The sequence below is a fragment of the Denticeps clupeoides genome, chromosome 8, assembly GCF_900700375.1.
Source record: "Denticeps clupeoides chromosome 8, fDenClu1.1, whole genome shotgun sequence".
Classification (NCBI taxonomy): Eukaryota; Metazoa; Chordata; class Actinopteri; order Clupeiformes; family Denticipitidae; genus Denticeps; species Denticeps clupeoides.
The window spans coordinates 10099224-10115568 of NC_041714.1; the positions used below are offsets into that span (position 1 = coordinate 10099224).

At 45.4% G+C, this 16345-nt stretch overlaps 1 protein-coding gene across 9 annotated transcripts in view; it reads right to left on the bottom strand.

Moving 5' to 3' along the window:
* The window catches only part of zmiz1a (zinc finger, MIZ-type containing 1a), a 103169-nt gene that overhangs the window by 2588 nt on the left and 84236 nt on the right, over positions 1-16345 (bottom strand). For 6 of the 9 annotated variants that reach the window (XM_028988843.1, XM_028988842.1, XM_028988846.1 and 3 more), the window contains 17 exons: positions 10281-10416; positions 9245-9359; positions 8817-9034; positions 7141-7315; positions 6728-7018; positions 6392-6574; positions 6222-6290; positions 5936-6104; positions 5360-5501; positions 4357-4567; positions 4142-4247; positions 3716-3876; positions 2793-2860; positions 2642-2710; positions 2213-2463; positions 1778-1944; positions 324-596 (listed from right to left, as the gene is read on the bottom strand). In XM_028988843.1, coding sequence (XP_028844676.1) covers positions 324-596; positions 1778-1944; positions 2213-2463; positions 2642-2710; positions 2793-2860; positions 3716-3876; positions 4142-4247; positions 4357-4567; positions 5360-5501; positions 5936-6104; positions 6222-6290; positions 6392-6574; positions 6728-7018; positions 7141-7315; positions 8817-9034; positions 9245-9359; positions 10281-10416 — 2804 coding nt within the window. The remainder of the gene's footprint in view (positions 1-323; positions 597-1777; positions 1945-2212; positions 2464-2641; positions 2711-2792; positions 2861-3715; positions 3877-4141; positions 4248-4356; positions 4568-5359; positions 5502-5935; positions 6105-6221; positions 6291-6391; positions 6575-6727; positions 7019-7140; positions 7316-8816; positions 9035-9244; positions 9360-10280; positions 10417-16345) is intronic. The other 3 variants (XM_028988847.1, XM_028988845.1, XM_028988849.1) reach the window with 2 other exon arrangements.

Sequence of the window (16345 nt, forward strand, 5' to 3'; positions counted from 1 at the left end):
TGTGAAGGAGGGAAAGAGGTATTAACAATGATATCAGAGAATCCCGCTGTACCACTAGAGGGAGTGTGAGTTCCACCAGTATGAGAACCCAGGATCTAAACCTTCATCAGTGTTCAGTTTCCGGTGGTGACTGGTGTTGTGTTGAGAATGAATCAGGTGGTTTTGTAAGAAACTGACCACTGAAGACCACTTTTGGTGATTTTAATAAAGTGCTCGAATCTGCTGAATTCAGGAAGATGGAAATGCAACAGCAGATGACAACAGCACAGCAGAGCACAATGAGAGCAGCAGAGAAACCTTCGGCCTGATGGATGGACACTTACATCCAGCGACGGCTCTGGCATGTCAGGGGCTCCCTGCCCACCCGCCTGCCCTTCCGAGGGGTGAAAGGCCAGCTCGCTGCCGTGTGACTGGCTGTTAGGGCCGGGCGGCTGCTGACTGGGCGGGGCCTGGCGCGAGGGTGGCAGTTGCTGCTGTGAGGATGGGGGGCCGCCGTGATGCAATGGCTGCGCTGACTGGCTACTGGGGTGGGGCGGCGCATGTAAGCTCTGCTGCATGGAAGCGTGGGACGACTCAGTGCTGCTAGGGTGGGGCATCTGGGGGAAGGGGACAGGAGACAGAGAGGAAGTGAGAAAAGAGAACGTGGGAATATGGTAGAGGACAAAGAATTTTTAAAAGATTGGGGGGGGGCAAGAACACCATGAGAAACATGGAATGAGAAAAGGAGAGCTGAAAGGAAAAGGGCTGAAAAGGGAGAGGGCGTGCATGTGTCACAGCTCTTAGCACGAGGATCAGATGAGGAGCACAGACATGACTGATGCAGTGACATGCAGGACCCAGTGCAGACGTGGTGAGTTGTTATAACTGCATTGTGGCTCATCGTTTAGTACTGCATGAAAATAAGCATGAATGATTCCACCATCACTACCCACATACACTACAGTTCAGTTTGGGACCACCCTTCAGACCGCAACTGACTGGTTTTCAATATTTGGTAGTCTAAAGTAACAGTGTTCAACCACAAACAAGGTGTCCAGGTATTTAGTACACTGACATTCACTTTGCATTCTTGAACTGGGAGGGTGCTGGGAAGTTTTGGACACAAGTTATAGCCAAATATAAACTGCATATCCATTCAATTAGACGTATGGTGTTATGCTTCCACAACCAGTCGTTTACATTAGTTTTAAGCATAAAAAAAAAACTATACTAGTATTTGTTAAAAAGTTTTTCAAAATTTGGATAAAAATGTCTAGCTTCTAAAATTTCTACTTCTAAGCTTTAATGTTTCCATGATGCTCCACTAAAGGGCAGAGTTTCAGCAACAGCAGTGAAAGCAATAAGCTGTTGTATTTAATTTAAATTGCAGCATTTATCAGACGCCCTTATCCAGAGCGACTTACAACCAGTAGTTACAGGGACAGTCCCCCCCTGGAGACACTCAGGGTTAAGTGTCTTGCTCGGGGACACAATGGTAGTAAGTGGGGTTTGAACCTGTGACTTTGTGGTCTTCTGGTTCATAGGCAAGTGTGTCACCTACTAGGCTACCACCACCCCGATTGTGTGTCCCTGTGGGCAGCTGAAATCTTCTGTACTGTCTATAGAGCTCAGTGTTTTTCACGTTCTGTCAGCTTTTAGTAAAAAAGCACAAACAGAATCCACCCTATGAATTTAATGTTCAGCATTTTGGATGCTTTCGGTTTAAACTATACAGTAACATTTAGGTAAAACCGTATGACAGACGGTTTAGGTAGAGTCTGTGGATTTGCACTCTTACCGAGTCCGGCATGCCATGAGTTAGGGGCTTGTCAGAAGCCATGATGTTGTTGTGCCCGTCTGGTGGGTGGGAGAGCTGGGGGCCGTGCAAGAAGTCATTCATGGGAGCGCCACCAGATGGGTTGCCATGGGGGAAGTCAAAGTTTCCATGGCCCTGGTAACTGTTGCCTGATGCACACAAACCAGAAATGCTGGTGAAACAGGATGATCTCACAGAACCCATAGAGAGACGGAGGAAAATAGTGCAACATCTGGAGAGGTCTTGCAGATCCTCTTGTTTATTATTATTTTTTCCTTTCATTCCTAAGTGGTCTTGACAGCTATAACTGCAAACCGTGAAACTCAAGACAAGAAACCTAATCCGGTTTTAAAAGCATGGCGCTCCAAGTCATATTTAAAAAATGCCAATAAAAGAAAGATAATAGAGTCTGCTGACCTCTACCTTGGCCGCCATAATCCCCGCTGTTGGCGGCGTGCTGCGGCGGGAGAGAGGAGTAGGGCGAGGGTCCCGGACCCAGCTGGGCGATCATCTCCATCACGTTGGGCATGATCATCTGACTGGGGCTCATAGTCTTAAAGCGTTTGGCCAATGGGCCGTCCGGGTCCTCCTTGATGTGAAGGTCTGACTTTATTGGAACTGGCCTCCAGCTACACGTCGGGTCAATGGTGACCTCCTCAAACTCTGAACTGCAGGGACAAAAATTCAAAAACAAAAAAAAACAACTTTATCAACAAAGAGACCTTGATCTGGAAAACAAACATACCATCTGTAGGGTGTAAAACACAATACACCCCTTAAACATGAGAAGTCTTGGAAAGAAACTATAAACAACAAACACAATTTGAATGAAGCGTCAGGACTGACTTTTGGATGGCGTTGAGAATTCCCCACATGTACTGATCCACTTCCAGGCCCTCCAGTAACGCAGTTTTACTGGGAAGAGGAAAGTTCATTAGGAGACAACAAGTGACTGGTCTGTTCTGGTATTGAAATAGATCAGATCGTAGAACCATACTTGCAAACAGGACACCGCCACGTTCCTCGCTCACAGTTCAACTGCAGGTAGGACTCCAGATCAAAGCACTAAACAGAAATGGATCAATCGATTTACACATCAAGGAAGATAGACAAACAGAAATGTAGGTTTTGGGAATTCTATAACCATTCATATGAAGATCGGTGAATGGTCTAAATAGAAAGGATATTATAAAATATTGGTATAATGATTACTGGCCAGCACATTTTTTCATAAACAAATTCTTGAGGCATGGATTGTATTTAAATTTTACAGCATTTCAATCACAGGGTATCTGCTGGTTTAAGCACGCCAAATGTAAGATATTTTATATATATTTTAAATTTAAGACCTACATTCAAAAAACAGCAAAGATCATGTAACCACCTAAAAAAATAGTTATTTCCAAACACTTGCTAGAACTAAAAGTGCCAAAAAAACAGTCATGAAAATAACTGAAAGTGCATGTATTTCACCACAAACATGTAAATTATGATTACATGAATGTGTAAAATGAATATAACAGTGACTTGTGGTACACCTTCAAAAATTATGGCATAGACCTGAGTTCTTCAGTCTTTGACTCCTTCTCACAGAAAACAACCTGCTAATGTGCGTACCTGAAAAAGCTCCCCTCTCACATGCTCGTTCTGATTTCATACACAGAAATGCAAAAATCCAATTAGAATTTCTTTAGAGATTCCCAGAATAAAATAATCTTGTTTGTTGGTATTTTGCGGTATTTTAAGATATTTAAACTAGTCATTTTTAACAATATTTATCGCCATATTAGATCTACAGCTCACCCCAGATCCTTATATGTCACTGCCATTTAGATAACTGTTACTCCTAATTTTACTTTGTCAGTACTGAGCATGACTTTTTAGATGGTAATAATGAGGCATAGCTGCTCCTCATTGTACCTGGACGTGTTTACAGTCGTGCCCTCGGGCTGGCAGCTGGATCCTCCTGAAGGTGATGGGACACTTGAGCGACACTTTAATGGCTGTCTGCTCTACCCCGTCCTCTCCATTTAGTGTAGCATTCCCAGAGGAGGCTGCCACACTGCTGAAGTTCCTTTTGACTTAAAGAGAGAGAGAGAGAATGTTACCTCAAACCCGAAAGGTTAACGTAAAGGTTGTTGATTTAAAATTAAATATCACTAGGTGGAGGGATAAAATAGCAAATTAGCACCCATTTGCACTTTGCACTAAGCTGTTTAAATGAGTGAGAAATCATATGGTGACAGATGGCATATTAACATCATCGTTTTAGAAGATTTTGACCCCAGGGACTGCTGGGATGAAAGGTATAAGAGAGAGAAGATGAGTAGATGGATGTGCACCTACTTTTGGTGATACAGTGCTCTGCAGGCAGCAACCTCTTCTTCAGCAGACCCTGCAGAACTGAACGCACTGATGGCCTGTGGACAAGCTGCAGCACAAACAGGTGGGACTGTTCCACACAAACACACACACACAAAAAAAAGTGTCAAATCAAATCTTCTAATCTTAAATCATAAACAGACAGACAAACGTTTTTATGAGTGTGTGTGTGTACTCACACAGCAGCAGGCAGTAACCGTGATCTGGATGGTGTTCCTCCCTGGTTGGCACACATGTTTGAGGTGCAGCGGTTTGTGGGACGTCTTGTTGTCTCCCCTTTCAATGGTGAGGGGTGTTGCGTTCACACTGACCTGCACCGAGGCCGGCCAGTTGGTGTTCATCTGACGGTCTTCGTGGTGGTAACATTTAAACTGCAGCTCCAGGTCAGACCTGAACACACAAACACACACACCCTTACTACATTTACATTTACATTTACAGCATTTATGAGACGCCCTTATCCAGAGCGACTTACAATCAGTAGTTACAGGGACAGTCCCACCGGAGCAACTCAGGGTTAAGTGTCTTGCTCAGGGACACAATGGCAGCAAGTGGTTCTGGTTCATAGGCAAGTGTGTTACCCACTAGGCTACTACCACCCAACAGTTTACTATACCACTGCTAGTGATGCATGATCAGTTTAAACCAATATTAAAATCTACCTTAATAAACCTGCAGTGGACAGGCACCCTGGCTACAGGTTGTTCATCTCTTTTGGCCAATGCATGGCAAGATAGATGGTTAGCAATCGTTGTAATAGCAACCAGTAACCCAGACTTAGATGTGCAATAATAAATGGGTGGCCTAGTGGGTAGCACACTGGCTTATGAACCAGAAGATCAAAAAGTCACAGGCTCAAACCCCACTTACTACTGTTCATGGACAGGGACAGTGGTGGCCTAGCGGGTAAGAAAGCGGACTCGTAATCAGAAGGTTGCCATTTCGAATGCCACTGAACAATCGCCATCCCCACACACCCGGGTGCCTGTCAAGGCTGCCCACTGCTCACCAAGGGTGATGGGTTTAAAGCAGAGGACACTGTGCTGTGCTGTATTTCTCAATGACAATCACTTTCACTTTTCACTGAAACTACTGATTGTAAGGTGCTCTGGATAAGGGCGTCTGATAAATGCCATAAATGTAATTTAATCCACAAACTAAAGAAACAGAAAAAGGCCTCACCTCCACATGAGCGTCTGGTGGACGGAAGGCCGAAGGTGGAAGACGTGGTTGCTGACAGCCAAGTTGTGCTCCAGGCGGAAGGGCTCCAGCACCACACCGTCCCGCACTGGAAATGTCAACCGCAGCTCCTCATTGGGATTGGCTGTTAAACAGATTGGGAGTTATGTAAAAATAGCCCAGACACCGGGACAGGTCACTACATTAAAAATGCAGTTGCACATTATATAAATAGCACATTAATGTAATGTACACATTACAAATTAAAAATATATGAGAGCATGTCATATATAAGTTTGCGTGTCACTTAAAGTGATGTTAGTTCCACTGTTAAGGTGATTAGGCACTTTATTTATATAGTTATGTTTAATAGTACATTTTTTGTATATGTGTAATGGACTGATAATATCAGACGTATCTGACACATATCAATTAACTTCACGTGGAATTTAACCTTTTTCTCTGGTTATGGTAGCCTGTCTGTGGACCATATGGTACCAACAGTTTAAGTTGAGTGTATTTAAGTTCAGCTTATTTTAGAGTGCTGCAGTATTTGCTATTGCTTTTTGGGATGCTCACTTGGGTGAGGTGGGAGAACAGTCACGTTTGGCTTCATGTCTGGAGGGAACGGCGGTTTGACATCCTGGTTCGGAGACAGGTAAGGGGGGATACTGCTACCAGGGGTCATGGGTGGTGTTGGGTTTCCAGGAACTGGAGAATGTGGGTAGTTGCCAACAGGTCGTGGAGGCTACAAATAAATAAAAACATGAATCAATCACATGGACTAAATATTCATTTTATAAATAAAAATAAAACAGCAACACAAAAAGCAGACGTGATGGTTCACAATATTCCATCCACGTACCCCATTTCCTTGACTGTAGGAATATCCACCCCCAGAGAAATTATTATTCTGACCATTAAATGGCTCCTGCTGCAAGAAGAAAAAAAATGTTTCAGAAGTACAGTCTGTCAAAGTTACTCCCCACAAGTGTAAAAAAAAAAACCAGGGATGATATATCGGTCCTGGCTCACCTTATAATACTGGCCCATGGCTACACCAGAAGGGGGATACTGGCCTGAGGCCTGCTGGCCCGGCATCCTCTGGCCTGGGTAGTTGGGTGAAGGCAGGGCCCTAGAAGCGTTTGGGTTGGGATACTGGCCCTGCTGATTGGGGAACTGTCCATTTGGTCCAAACTGCTGACCTCCGTAGTTTGGCTTGGGTGGATTTAAAAAAAAAGAGAGAAGAAGATTAAGAGCGAGATTAATCTGAGACAATAATTGAATATGACAGGTTGGGAATTTCAGAATGATTTGAAGGACATTCTGGAGAGGAAGGGGGAAAGCAGGAATTGTGGGAAATGACTTTACCTCCCCAGGGTAGGGCCTCTTCATTGGCATAGGCATGGACTGTGGTCTGGGCCCGGGGTATCCCTGCTGGGGCATCCTCTGCCCGTGATTGCTGAAGGGGGTCATGCCGGGTGCCCGAGGCTGGTTCAGGCCCATGGGGGGTCCGCTCATGTTAGCGTTGTTCATGCCAGCTGCCATGCCTGATGGGTTCATGGCCCCTGCCATGGATGGGGGTCCACGAGGGCCTGGTTGACTTATGAACTGGTTGTTGTATCCTTGAGTGGGCCCCATTTGGAATGAGGAACACATCTGCTGAGACGAGAAAGAATGAAACATTTCTATCTACGCACAACCATTCTGTAATTACAGGGTCAGTTCCCTCAGAGCAACACAGGGGTTATGGGCCACGATCCATGGAGCAGGTTGATTTTTACCTGGCCGTACTGATTCATGTCCTTGTTTTGCGTCTCCTGCAGTGCTACAGTGGCAGTTGCTGTGGCGGTTGCCGTGGCAGCGGCGGCAGCAACTGCAGCAGCAGCAGCGGCGGCAGCTGGTTGACTCGGAGGGGCCATGCCCATCCCTCCAGGGGTATTTGGCCCGCCTGGGTAACTTCAGGAAAAAAAAGATCTCCGGTTAGCACTCAAAATGATCAGCTTCCTTAAGCACAGACACTGAGCTCCGCCTTGTCAGTGTAGACAGGAATAAAGTAATTCCTACATGTTCCACACCACTTTCAGTCCTTTAATCTGATTGTGGCACCGGGATGATTTGCTGTGTGTGTAATTCAGTTTCTTTTGTCTTTTGGACAAATATTCAGGCACAAAGTAGGGTGAAGTCTTCTGGTGATCCTAGTACATTTGGAGACTATTTTGAAATTATTACAGCATTCAAAATTCTATGTAAGCAAAATCATGTCCATAGAAAAAATAAAAAAAGGGAGAAGTTGTAGCTCAATGGTGGTGAGAAATGCCTCTTCACCTAAGTACAGGGTGGACAGGGTGAATCACTAGGCCAGTCTGGCCCTGCACTATTTTTAACATGAAACTAACTGTGTCTTTCAATTCAAGAAAACAAACCAGTCCGAGAGCAGTAAGAGTTGAACCACTGAGCCAAGCTGAGGAGTACTTTGTAAAAACCAAAGCAGCTCCCTGGCATATCCACTAGTCAAAGCAGAAGAAGAATAGAGAATTGAATGTCTACAAAGATGTCTATGGTGGAAGATGGGATAAAAATGAAGAACTGCTCAGACTCACAGAACATGACGGATGGAGGATCATAGAAACAATGACAAGTGGATAAGGAAACCAGTGGAAATAACAAATCTGCCGCAGGTCGCAGGTGATCATTAAAGATATGCTAGAAAAACAAATATCTTTGTAAACACTGATTTGAACATAGCAGTAACCTAAGTTAAGGTCTACTAATAATGAAGCCAGAAGAATTCTACACACAACACCCCATAATGTGAAAAAAGCCTACTTTATTAAAAATAAAAAATGTAAAGTGTAAACATTTTTCACTTTGTCATTATGGGCTGTCGTGTGTAGAATTCTGAGGAAAAAATGGTTTTAACCCATTATACAATACAGATTTATTAATAACGTTTTCTGATTCTGTTTCAGGTGTGGTGGAACACGGAAAGGTATAAACTATGCATGACTGGTGCCCTCCAGGACCAGGGTTTGTGACTCCTGTATTATACTATACACTACGGCAGATACACTCATTTGCCAAAGAGACCTTAAGTGAAGTTTGAATTGAAGTGAAACAGATATAGTATAGATATTATTAAGGTTTGTCTTTTCAGATTATGAAATGAATTCAGACTAATGAAAAGGACGTAATGGGTAGTTAGTTCCTCCTCTCCAACATACAGATAACCAGCAAGAGGTCCATTCTTGATTCTATCTGACTTTTGAAGTGACATTAGTGGACATGCTCCATGTGCAATGCGTTAGAAAATACCATGAAAACTGGCTCCATGGTCTCTTGTGGTTTACTACTTTATTATACCCAGACTGCTGTGCAGGCCGAGCCCAGTGTGACAGACATTACTGTAACCCCTGGATACAGGTCGGTGGCACTTCTGCAGAACACAAATCTCGCTCACCTTCCACCAAAGCCTCCGCCTCCCGGGTGTCCCCCTCTGCCGTACATGCCCTGCTGCATGTACGCTTGGTTGGAGCCGCCCTTCGACGGGAACTGCTGCTGCTGTCCAGGGAACTGAGGGGAGTTCATTCCGGGGTTACTGGCTGCCATGCCCGAGCCCAGAGAGTTACCCCCGGGATTCATGGGGTTGTTGTTATTCGGCACAGGGTTGCCCAGAACCTGTTTCAAACATTTGCATTGCAGCTCGTATTTATATGATTTTTTAAAATGTCTTTATCACGTTCCTACATTGCCAGTGTAAGAGGAATTTGAATTTTCTTGTCAGCACTGCTTTATGCACACATTAAACCCCCAGTCTCTCTTCGGGCACAGGTTTAATGCACATAATGTGAAACGTGAGACGTGAGTACAAATAAGTTCTTTTCATACCTGACTTTGTGATGTGTTGGTCACGCCCCACACGGTTGTCACTACAGACAATGACCCAGGGGCTTGATTGGTGTTTTGCTGCCAGGGAACTGAGTCATAAGGAAAGGACCCATCACTGCAGGAGCAGAAAGAAACACACACGTTTTATTTCCCTCCCACAGGCAGGAAAAGAGAAAAAAAAAACGAAACTTTGAAGATTGTTTTTGAATTTGCGGTCCAAAAAAAGTGACGTGCTTTCTCCAGAGCGGTTATGAAAGAATAAACATCAGGAGCAGGTAGGTGCTCTCTCTGAGGAGGGCTTTGGGCTTCATGCTGTAATTGTGTTATTGACTCAGAGGAGAACTATCTCAGCGGTGAAGGATGTGTTTTTCTCATGGAGACGGAGCCTGCAGACTGCTGAAGATCAATAAGAGCTCGCTGCAGTGTGGCAGCGGCAGCATCAGCATGGGACGGCGCCACACACAGAGTCTCTGCACTTTTATCCGTAAAAGATTCACGGAAAACAAAAATCTCACTGGGAGACAGCGGTTAATCCTGCTTGTTATTGTAATTAGGAAATATGGATGCAGGATTGATTATTTGCTTTTTTCCTGGTCTGAAACAGAAGCAGCTCTGTTTCTGCACTTACATGGACAATTGAATGATTGAACTCAGCAATGCTCCGTTTCTCTAATTTGACCAGTGATAAAACCTCAAATGCTTGAAATAAAATGTAAAATATACACCGCTTACCATGCAATTAAAACCAAAACTATCCACTTACATTCATGGTCTACAAGAAAGTATACTTGTATTTTTTTCTTTGCATAAATTGAATTCATTTATCTATATTTCTTAATATAAAGTGACAAATTCATCCAAATGAAATTGCTTGAATTATTTAAATTATGTCAAAAACAGCAGCCTACCTGAACACCATTACATTCAAATGACATAAAAATACATAACTTATGTTTTGGTAAACATGGTAATACGTTTGTACTCATGAGAGGTGTTGCGTGGCTGTGCAGCTGGGGATGCGGAGGGGGTGGCTGACCCGTGGGAGAGGGACGGCTTCATGGAGTTCATGGGCGGTTGCATGGGCACTTTGCCCTGAGGGTCGCTCTGCCTGCTCTTCTGATGCCGCAGCAGCAGGAGGCGCCCCAGCTCCTCGCACCACGACGACAGGAGCGCTGCAGAGCGACAGAAAGAGAGAGGAGGAGGGGGTGAAAAACGTTCTTTGACTGATCTATAGCTCCATTACCAGATGATAACTTACAGGTAAAGTACTGCAGCACTAAAAAAATTCACTTGATTGACATCCTGTATTCGTTGACAGGAAGACTGATGCAGCATGTATCACGCATGACAGGAGGGATGCATGAAAGCCATGCCAAAATAAATGATGAAATATTACAAAAAACCTGAACAGAACAAAAGCCTGTTAACAACATGTTCATGCTTTTGACAGCAACGTCAACGTCTTTGTCTTTTGTTGTAGTTCAACGACTATGTCACTAGGGGGAGCCACAGGCTGTTGGTGTTTCCTCACAGGACCATATGTTTCTCATCCGCAGCGCAGCAGGCGGCGATTCGGCAACAAAAGACGGGTCTCCCACCCCTCACTCTTCTCTTTCTGAGCGGGAGTGGTGTGTGTGTGTGTATGCTGGTGTTGAGTTGAATGTGAAAAGGGTGGCAGGTGGGCAGAAGAGAGGCAGGGAAAGAGAGAGAGAGTGCAGTGACGGAGTGCGACAGTTAAAAGAGGGGGAAAAGGAGAGAGAGTGAAAGGAAGGTAAAGAGAAAGACAGAACAGAGTGAGAGAGAGGAGCAGAGAGGTGGGAAAAGAAAAAAGCGAGCGAGAGAGAGAGAGAGGGAGAGAGAGAGGGAGGGAGGGAAAGTGATAGATGGGAGGATGAAAAAGAGGGAGTGCAGATCGAGTGAAGAATGTCAGGCACTGAATCTCTCCTGCGATGCGTCCTGGCAGCGCTTCACTCTCGAGTAGCGGGGCCAAACGTGTGGCTGGCATCGCCATGGTGACAGCGAGCTTGGCAGCAGTTGGCACCGGGCCGCGGCCCCCTCCGCTGGGCCAAAGCTGCACATGACAGGGTATCGCTCCGACAGCTCTGGTGCTGTATTTATTGTTTGCTTTTGTTTATTTATTCGCTCATTGATTCCTGCTCTCCCGCTCGCTCACTCACACCCCCCACTCAGGGCATCAAGAAGCGAAAAGCCTCCAGCTAATAGGTGCCATTAAACTGGATTTAAAAGCCTGGTTCTTCCTCGTGGACGAGGACTATGGTCATGCTTGGCGGTGTGGGCGCGTGCGACGCTCACACACCAAACCCAGCCCTGCACTGCTCCGGTGGTGCAGCACCTCTCATCTTTTTCCCAGCCATCAGGCTGAGTCTGAGAGAGACCTAATGAAACCCCTTTTTCACGAGCGCCACTCCGGCAGCCGTCTGGAACAATAGCCGCCTCCCTGCCGCTCTCCGTGGAGATGGGGTGGGGGGTGGTGCGGCAAAAAGACTGACCCTTCTGACTGCATGAAGAGACGAGGAGGAGGAAGCAGGGTGGAGAAGACGAGGGGGATAGAGACAGAGAGAGAGAGAGAGAGAGAGAGGGAGGGTGAACGCGCAGTCAGGCGTCTGCCGTGCCTCCTCCCTGCACCGGATCGATCTGCTGGTAATGACTAATAAGACTGCTCAGCTGCTCTCCTCTTTTGTCCTTAATACCAACCGAATGCAAACAAGCAAACACAGAGGAAATAAAAGCTGGAGCGGGCGTCAGCGTGTGCATTTCTACCCCCCCCCCCCCCCCAAAATGATACTCCCGTTGCTCTATTACGGCTGTTAATCATCAAAAACGACAATAGCAGCGGCCAAGCAAGCGATGGCCATTGATGTCGTTGCCAATTCAAAAACATGCTGTTATGCGGAGGACATGTGAGAGGATGAAGACAGGCATTCGATTCGAGGAGGCAATCACTCACTTGCACACAAACACACACACACACACACACACACACACACACAGTGAAAATGCTTCACAGCAGGTCTTTCTGGAATCACACACTTACTTAGAGGAGAATTACTCTACCCCACCATTAGAGGCATATTATCGCCACTCCAAATCTGCTATTTTTTTCCCCACTAAATACCACTCTGGTCATGTGACAAGTTGAGGGGTGGAGTGCAGAGGTTGAACCCGAGCAGTGTCCATATCAGCGTTTATAACTAGGTTTTACTTGCCCTGTACCATCTATAATTCTGTCTATATACTGGTCCTGTATAGGTGTAATGATATATGATTGAATGTATGTATAGATGACATCAGCGGCAACCCAGGGTGACATCGTATTACATTTGTGTATTGGTTTGCTATCTTTTACTTCTGAGCAAAGGGACAAACTGACCTGGGCCTCAAAGATCGAGGTGGAGACATGGATTTGGAGTATTGCAGCTGGTCTTGTCTGTACTAGTTCTGTCTGTATTTGGTCCTGCCTTTATTAGTCCTCTCTGTATCCGGTCCTGTCTGTATCTAATCCTGTCTGGATCTAATCCTGTCTGTATCTGGTCCCGTCTGTATCTGGTCCTGTCTGTATTTGTGCTGTCTGTACTAGTTCTGTGTGTATCTGGTCCTGTGTGTATCTGGTCCTGTCTGTATTCATGCTGTCTGTATCTGGTCATATCTGTGTCTGGTCTTGTCTGTATCTGGTCCTGTCTGTATCTGGTCCTGTCTGTATCTGGCCATGTCTGTATCTGGTCCTGTCTGTATCTTGTCCTGTATGTATCTGGCCATGTCTGTATCTGGTCCTGTCTGTATCTGGTCCTGTCTGTATCTGGTCCTGTCTGTATCTGGCCATGTCTGTATCTGGTCATGTCTGTATCTGGTCCTGTCTGTATCTGGTCCTGTCTGTATCTTGTCCTGTATGTATCTGGCCATGTCTGTATCTGGTCCTGTCTGTATCTGGTCCTGTCTGTATCTGGTCCTGTCTGTATCTGGCCATGTCTGTATCTGGTCATGTCTGTATCTGGTCCTGTCTGTATCTGGTCATGTCTGTATCTGGTCCTGTCTGTACCTGGTCCTGTCTGTATCTGGTCATGTCTGTATCTGGTCATGTCTGTATCTGGTCCTGTCTGTACCTGGACTTGTCTGTATCTGGACTTGTCTGTATCTGGACTTGTCTGTATCTGGTCATGTCTGTATCTGGTCCTGTCTGTACCTGGTCCTGTCTGTATCTGGCCATGTCTGTATCTGGTCATGTCTGTATCTGGTCATGTCTGTATCTGGTCCTGTCTGTATCTGGTCATGTCTGTATCTGGTCTTGTCTGTACCTGGTCTTGTCTGTATCTGGTCATGTCTGTATCTGGTCCTGTCTGTACCTGGTCCTGTCTGTATCTGGTCTTGTCTGTACCTGGTCATGTCTGTATCTGGTCCTGTCTGTACCTGGTCCTGTCTGTATCTGGTCTTGTCTGTATCTGGACTTGTCTGTATCTGGACTTGTCTGTATCTGGTCTTGTCTGTATCTGGACTTGTCTGTATATGGACTTGTCTGTACTGGTCCTGTCTGTATCTGATCCTGTGTGTTGGTCATGTCTGTACTGGTTCTCTACCTCCTGCTCTCCCCCTCCCTGTTTCAGCAGACACCTGCTCCTCCATCAGATCTGTGTTCTGCTGGCAATAGTTGAGGTGGGCTGTGACAGCGCACCGTATGGTGCTGTCTGACGTACCACAGTGCCAGCTATATAACCGCACACACACACACACAGACACACACAGACAATATGTCAGGCACATTCATGACATAACTATCATACATACTCAGGGTGTACAGAATAAGCCACAACCGTGACACTGCAACCAAATGAACAAACGCATACCTACAACATCAAATCTTCATGACTTCCTTTTCAACAAGTATGATAGTAAGTGGTGTACAACAACTAAATAGTGTCTTTAACCTTTACTGGATTCGAACTCACGACTCTATGATTTTGCAGGGCGTGGCAGCAGCAGCAGAAGGCTGGGTGAGGAGGCCAAACTCAAAACCAGGACAGATGGACAGAGCCGTCCAGCTCTCCCAAGACTCTGCTGCTCTGATTCCTTTTGCCGCAGTCAAAAAGCGGCTCTCCCGCTGCCCCACAAGGTAAAGCAGAAAGGAACCACTGCCCTTGGTGGTCCCTGGGTCACCATGGTTACGCAAATAACCATAAAAGCTGCATAAAGTATGCCTGCCCCCAGGTTCCCCTTCCCTCTCACTATTCTTCGTCAGCCCAATACCAGTGTCTCCAGCGGCTCCATTCGCAGCTGCTGCTTTTTGGATGCTAATAAAGAGAAGGGCCATAAGTAGAAAGAAGAGCAAGTTTTAAAAAATGCCTACAGCATTACAGCCTCTTTGTTTTCCACATTATTTATTCCTTTTTGTGTGTTACAACACCAAGTGTAAAGTGGAGGAGGGTCTGCTGAGGGAGCGAGGGGCAAATTTGTACCTGGAAAGCGGCGTGAATTACAGAACGTCTTTTTCGCCAAGGGTGGCGGTAACGGCTGCAGCTGAAAGGGGAGCAGGGTCTCTGAAGAAGGGAATGTTATCTGAGAGGCCGAGGCAAGGAGAACTGGAATTAACGTAAACCTGACCCCGTGGTGAAGTGGATATGTGCTGTATACCAACACGCAACAATAAAGGACATCAATAATTAAGGGCTAATTTGTGGGAAGCAGAGCCGTCCGCGGGGTTTGCGCGTCTCTGTGATGTGTGAGAGTGGAACAGCGAAAAACAAGATGGCTCTTTCCAAGTATTGCATCATTGACGACAGCTACCATGATTTCAGTGGACAGACTACAATAAGAATAAGCTACTTGGGGGAAGAACCGCAGAGAACAAAAGAAACCTTGAGCACAATCAGGCCTGTTGCAATTATTACGTAATCAAATGATTATTATTTCACAACACAATTATTTTTGACTGCTGCTTATTTAAATTATGTCTTTTCTTTGTGCTACTTTCTCTATTTAACTTTGCATGAGGAGAATCATGGGTAATTTAGTTTAAAGCCAAATGAGAAGGGAGGGCAAAATAATTAGGAGGATGCGATCCGTTGAATTTGTGGAAGAACGCACTAATACAACAAATCGACAAAACTACCTGCGGATACATCACCCCACCCAACATTTCAAACGGTGCCAGTTCCATCCCAGCAATAGAATTGTTGCTGAAGGTTTCTGTAAAGTGACTATTTATTAGGAACATGATTCAGACATCCCACTTCTCCTGGAAGCTCCCGGAGTCTCTTAAATATTCATAGCAGCAAATGATATACAATATCCTGGATTTTTTTAAAGGGCGCTCAAGACAGCAAGTAAGGTAACAGGACTAACATAATTTTTTGGTTGAATTATTAAGGGAAATAGAAAATTTTGAATTTATATTCTTATGTTTCGAAGTTAAATGCAAAAAAAAAATCAGTCTTCTAGATAAGGTGTATTTACATTTACAGCATTTATGAGACGCCCTTATCCAGAGCGACTTACAACCAGTAGTTACAGGGACAGTCCCCCCCTGGAGCAACTTAGGGTTAAGTGTCTTGCTCAGGGACACAATGGTAGTAAGGGGGATTCGAACCCGGGTCTTCTGGTTCATAGGCGAGTGTGTTACCCACTAGGCTACTACTACCAGGTGTATGTGTTACTAAAAAACTGTGATTAGACTTGCTATAAAATAATTGTAATGTTAACAGAAAGAAGACAATTAAACAGTAAAATATTTAAATGTATTTATTTATTGATGATCAGCAAAATAATACACAATTCTGCAATACTACAAGCAATAACTGGCCATTAAAACATCTTCAGGCTTGGAAGTAAAGTAAAAATGCGGCCCACCTCCCTCCACACTGCCAACAGCCACACTGGCCTGGAGTCAACGAGTGCTCATATGGATGCTCGGTGGAGAGCCAGACATGCTGGCGAGGGTTTACGGGCCTTTTCAGAGCCTCTCCTCGAGCCTAAACACCCTGTCCTCCTGAGCACATGGCCCCTCTGCTGAGGATACGATGCCACATGGCCGCGCCCGCTGGACGCACGGGTGCAGTGACACATGGACGGGTCAGTGTGGCCGGTGCCTAC